Source organism: Podarcis filfolensis (assembly GCF_964270895.1).
Source record: "Podarcis filfolensis genome assembly, chromosome: 2".
In the NCBI taxonomy this organism is placed as follows: domain Eukaryota; kingdom Metazoa; phylum Chordata; class Lepidosauria; order Squamata; family Lacertidae; genus Podarcis; species Podarcis filfolensis.
The window spans coordinates 65,219,646-65,225,645 of NC_139605.1; the positions used below are offsets into that span (position 1 = coordinate 65,219,646).

The 6,000-nt window shown below is 46.4% G+C and overlaps 1 protein-coding gene across 2 annotated transcripts in view; it reads right to left on the bottom strand.

Moving 5' to 3' along the window:
• Positions 1-2,605, bottom strand: part of SPOCK1 (SPARC (osteonectin), cwcv and kazal like domains proteoglycan 1) — a 394,378-nt gene extending 391,773 nt beyond the window's left edge. For both annotated transcript variants that reach the window (XM_083600016.1, XM_083600017.1), the window contains exons 1-2: positions 2,304-2,605; positions 1,589-1,756 (exon numbers count right to left, since the gene is read on the bottom strand). In XM_083600016.1, the coding sequence (XP_083456142.1) occupies positions 1,589-1,756; positions 2,304-2,579 (444 nt within the window). In that variant the 5' untranslated portion in view covers positions 2,580-2,605. The remainder of the gene's footprint in view (positions 1-1,588; positions 1,757-2,303) is intronic.
• Between the last annotated feature and the right edge of the window lie 3,395 nt (positions 2,606-6,000).

Here is a 6,000-nt window from a genome sequence, read left to right on the forward strand (position 1 = left end):
TTACTAGTATACTTGATGTGTGCTAAGCAAAGGGCTGCCAACTTTTGGACTTAGTCCATTAGTTATACTGCTGATTCCTACATACTGCTAAATATATTTAATTTCATGCCATGGAAAGTATAATTTTCTCTTTTCTGCACATAAAACCTTTCTTAAGGGGGCAGATAAAGACCACACTCCCCCCCCCTGCCAGTTTGCAACCACAGGCCAAGCATAGTGGTGGTTTGAAATGAGCAGATGTGGAGAATCTTTTGCCATCTCCTGGAGAGTTCGGCTCAGAGGCTGGAGAAGGCCACTCTTTCACTGCATGCTTTAACTTATTAAATAAAATTCTTAAAAAGGCTGCAAGTCAAACCTACTAGATTCAATAGCAAAATTCCTGTTGACTTCTGACCATAAAGATCAATCCTCCTTCAGTCAGAAACATTAACTGAATCATAACACCTCCTCCAGCTTAGATACATTTATCACTGATGGTTCAATGTATACTTAGAATTTTGTTTAATATATATAAGGAAGTTGAATAAAAATGAAAATAGCATCAATGGGACTGAACTGAGGCTTTACTCCATTGGAGAACTGCTTGCAGTAAATAACAGATTGCAATAGTCATAGTCAAGTAAATGCCATCTTTTTAAGAATCTGGTCTTATTTTTCCCATAAGGCCTGACATAAGCAGACAAATGTTGCTGTGAATCTGCCTCATTGTTTTTAGAACACCAGGTGACCAATTCTTCCCAGCCATCTCCCTACAATCCACCTGGCAGAATGCCCTTGCTTATACCAACTGCAAGGGGATGGTATCTGTTAATGGCTTACCACAATATTCATTTAGACATTTCTAAATGGGTTACATTAAGCTTCTCAAATACCTAGCCTTAGTAACAAAGGCTTTACACCACCACCCCCCCCCCTACTGATCCTGGGGCGGTTAACCACAATGGAATTATTTCTCAAAGTGTTCATTTTCCCTAAAGTTTTGCTTATGAAATACATTTTCCCTGCCCATACAAATGCATGAAGTTTCAGCACAATCCATAAACTGGAGTAACAATGTTAGCTGAAATCATTCCTGAATGTTTAGTATGCCAAGGCAGAGAAATACAGACACCATAACAAATACCCCTGAGAGCAGAACTGAGATAATAGAATCTTCTGCTTTGGTCTCTTGCCACATGTGCATGAAGAAAGCTTCAGGTGTTTACCACCTTGTGGCTTGAGTGGGTAAATAGTTTTGCATCCTCCCCCCTCCCCCTAGAAGGTTGCATTTAACAGCAACTAATCTCTTAACACAGGCACACAGAAAGTTCTCTGAAAGTTATGCCCTAAGGAGAAACTGAAGACCAAGAAAACGAGTCCTTAACCACACATATACAGAATACTAATAGTAAGAAGACTGAAACACAGCTGATCTTAAACGATGAGGATTTTCTTCCAAATCCACAGCAACCATTGACATATACTGAAAGATACACCCATCCCTCTGACCCCACCAAAACAACACACCTGAACCATCAGACAGTCCCTAGCAAGGGGGGGGGGGAATCTCTAAGGACCAGCCTGGAGGGGGGAAAACAGGAGTACTTACATCTCTGAACTTATTCCAATATTTATCTTTGTCGTATTGGGAAACAGTGCTCAGCCATTTGTCATTGTCCAAGAAATTGCCATTGTTGCTGCTCCCAGGGATGATTTCTGGATGCCTGCCTTCCACTTGCAGAAAACACCAAACAACTATGGCCAATATCCTATGCATCTGCAAAACGGGGTGCGGGGTGGTTGGGAGAGGGAGAAAGCAGGAAGAGAAGAAAGGAGGTGAGGGGGAGGAGAACAGGGACAAATACCTGTCTCAGTCAATCAGTCCACAAGAAAAAGAAAAAGGCAAGCGTTCAAAACACAGCGGCTTAATAGCTCTAGGAGGGGCAAGGGAGGCGGGTGAGCCACGCATTTGATGGGAGACGCAGCTGATGGTCTCCTGAGCAGCTCCACCGCACAGGGCGCTCCGTCAGAGGAACCTCGAGATGGAACCAAAACTGCCAAGGCAGCAGCAGTCCTACCGGGAGGGGAGGGCGGCGGGTTCCCGGGAAAGTTTGAGTGGCAGAAGTAGGGATTCTACTCACGGGCTTGACCTACCTTGGGAGCCCCTCCCTGCGCCTCCTCCCCAAAGGAAAGCAGCCGCCCCTCGGGCTGAGGGAAGCAAAGGACGCTCTGAGGGAGACGCGGCTGCCGCCAGTACCTTTCGAGGGCGGCGCGCGAGAAGCAGCCGGCAAGTTTCCCTGGCGAGCTATTCCAGGCGCACTCACCTTCGGCCAGAGGGCTTTGCCGTCCTCCGCGCGCTGCCACCCGCTCCGCCTGGCTTTGCGCCGCCGTTCCCCGCTGGCTCGGCGTCGGAGCCCCGCTCCAGCTTCGCCCAGCCGCTTTGTGTGCGCTTGTGTAAGTGTCGGGCTGTGTGTGCGCGCGTGCCTCCTCGCCGGCTCGGCGTGAATCATCGAAATCTGGCGCCGCTTGCTGACCGATCGGTGGAATGGCGGCGGCTGGCGGAGGAGGAGAGGAGCCGGCTCCTCCCGGCTGGGCTGCATCCCGGGGCCTAGCTAGCGCCTTTGCAGAGGCGAAGATGTTGGCACTTTCTCTGCTCGCTGCCTCACCAACTCCAAAGTACTGTGTGCAACAGCAGAGCTGCTTTAACCATCTCTGCGTCTTGCAACACTCTTGCCCAGGGCTCAGACTCTCAAGGCTTGGGGTTTGTAAGTGCAGGTGTGTGTCGTTGAGGTCCAGTGGCCACGAAGTTGGTTTGCAAAAGCTCTGTGTTGAGGACCCAAAATACTTTGGGGACCTAAGCGGTTGCGCTCAGCACATGCATGAGAGACTTGCATTAGTGTGGTCGGTGCTATTGTTCTAGAAAAAGGGGTGCGGGAACTCACTTATTCCCTTGTAATGGCAAAATGGCACCCACCTGAGAAGTGCAGGAACTGAGGGCTGAAAAAAGCAGTGGGTGTGGTTTCTCTATGCAGAGTTCCCCAACCTTGGGGCTCCAGCTGTTTTTGGACTACAGTTCCCATCATCCCTGACCACTGGCCCTGACCACTGGTCCTGCTAGCTGGGGATGATGGGAGTTGTAGTCCAAAGACAGCTGGCAACCCAAGGTTGGGATACATTGCTCTATAGCAATGATAAGCAGAATTAGGGCTTGTGGGATCTATTTTGGGACAGACGTATTAACTCCATGAACTGGAGCAAGGCACCAAGCAGTGACTGAACATATACAGTGGTACCTCAGGTTACATACGCTTCAGGTTACATACGCTTCAGGTTACATACTCCGCTAACCCAGAAATAGCGCTTCAGGTTAGGAACTTTGTTTCAGGATGAGAACAGAAATCGGGCTCCGGTGGCGCAGCAGCAGGAGGAGGCCCCATTAGCTAAAGTGGTGCTTCAGTTTAAGAACAGTTTCAGGTTAAGTACGGACCTCCGAAATGAATTAAGTACTTAACCTGAGGTACCACTGTATTTAGAATTGAGGAATAGGGTGTCTCTGTACACATACCAGGGTTTTGTTTTCAGTATCACAAGTGAGCGAGTCTTTCTACCCACAAAATACACTCCCCCAGCCTTTATTTCAGCAATGAAGCTGGGAGGAGGGTAATAATAATTCATAATAATGTTATTATTTGTATGCCGCCCATCTAACTGGGCGGCTTCCAATAGAATATTTAAAACATGATAAAACATCAAATATTTTAAAAAACTTCCCTGAACAGGGCTGCCTTCAGATGTCTTCTAAAAGTTAGATAGTAGTTTGTTTCCTTGACATCTGATGGGAGGGTTCTCCACAGGGCGGGCACCACTACCAAGAAGGCCCTCTGCCTGTTTCCCTGTAACCTCACTTCTCACAGTGAGGGAACCGCAAGAAGGCCCTCAGCGCTGGACCTCAATGTCCGGGCTGAACAATGGGGGTGGCGACACTCCTTCAGGTATACTGGGCCGAGGTCTTTTAGGGCTTTAGAGGTCAGCACCAACACTTTGAATTGTGCTTGGAGATGTACCGGAAGTTAATGTAGATCCTTTAAGACCAGTGTTATATGGTCCCAGCGGCCACTCACACGTCTAGCAGATGCATTCTGGATTAATTGTAGTTTCTGAGTCACCTTTAAAGGTAGCCCCATGTAGAGCACATTGCAGTAGTCCAAGCGGGAGATAACCAGAGCATGTACCACTCTGGCAAGACAGTCTGCTGGCAGGTAGGGTTTCATCTGGAGTACCAGATGGAGCTGTTAGACAGCTACCCTGGACACAGAATTGACCTGCGCCTCCATGGACAACTGTGAGTCCAAAATGACTCCCAGGCTGTGCACCTGGATCTATTGTTGAAAACATTGTTTATAGTTAAATTTATATCTCACCCTTCTTCCCAAGGAAGATCATGGTGGCAAATATGCAAATGGCAATGCATTTAAACATACTTCCATTACGGGTGCAGACTGGGAACAATTTCTTCTGAAGAGGGAAGTCAAAAGACAACAGAGGAGGCTGCTGTCTAATATTTAACATGAGGAAATTCCAAAAGGTAGGTGCCAGAACACCAAGGACCCAATTCCTTTATTGTGAGGAATAGACCTCCTACAAAGATGGTATCTGCAGGATGCTCTCACGTACACATTGAAGCTATTAATTGGGCATATAAGAGGTGATCCTTGTCCCAAGCTGTATAGTCCCAATTTGAAAGTTGAAAATACCCAATCTACTTCTGTTCTCCTGTGCTGTACAGTCACACCCATGCAAACATATTCTGTTGATCCAACAAAGGCAAGGTAGGGTTGTGGCAAAGCATGGCAATGACAGCTGCAGCTATGGGAGTTGCTTACACACCTGCTGTTATGCCCTCCAGCATGAGTGGCCCCAGGCCTCACCCAGTCCCAGAAGCTCTGAAGTTTAAACAAGGTGTGTAATATGATATTTACTTCAAGAAAAGAAGGGATGAGCAGGACTGTGGCATTGATCCGCACATGCCTAATGCAATACATCACATGTGAATTGTGGAGGTGGAAAATAGATCTGAGCCACATGTGGGCAATTAACAAAATAATCGGCTTGGGACTTTCAAAGGGTGCAAATTCTGGGGGTAACATATAAGCATAACCTTCAAGGTACTGGAAACCCTACTGTTCTACTGTAGTTATCAAGTTTACCAAACAGTTTTGTGCTTCGCTTGTATATTCTGAACATTGTAACATGGATTATGTTTGCACAAGAAAGATGTGTTCCCATTTGCCTAATTATGCCATAATTCCATATTTCAAATGCTTCTAATCCATTTTGATCCTACTAAGTGTGCAATTCTAGGTTTAATCTTTGACAGTGTTTCACATCCTTCAACAGCTGCAGTATATCACAGCTGTTTATTACTTACAGTAGCAGTAAAAAAATATAAACCCTTGCCTGTAGATTTAATAATATATTTACCACCAACTAAAGCTCTAACTGAAACATAATTATAATTCGGGGGGGGGCACAGCAATGTATATTCCCTTCTTGTATATTGTAGATAGTTTCGATTTTTAGAATAGCATGTGCCATTTTCTCTGTGGTTACTGAAAGTAGCTACAACAAGGCTGGAGGGGCTGGAAGCACAAAAGAGAGTTGCAGGAAAAGTGTTGTGACAGGAGGGGGGGGCACTGAACAGGGTACTCATTGTACCCTGTACTCATAGCTTTCTGGTGAAGTGATGGGGGATTAAGGGACTCTGGTGGGAGATGGCAAATGGCTGCTCCCTCAACAGACGAAGCCAGAGTTTGGAGTTGGGTGTGGGAGTGATGTGACCTAGAAGTAAAGCTCTGAGAAAGACTCAGAGCAACGTTTGATTTCTGTTTGAATCCAAGAAACAAGACCTTCTTGCTGTGAACCCCTCCATCGCAGGCTCTGGTTGTATATATAGATGTTAAAAAAACCATATATCATAAAGATGCCAAAATATCCTCTGGGCCTCAATCAAAAAGGAAACAC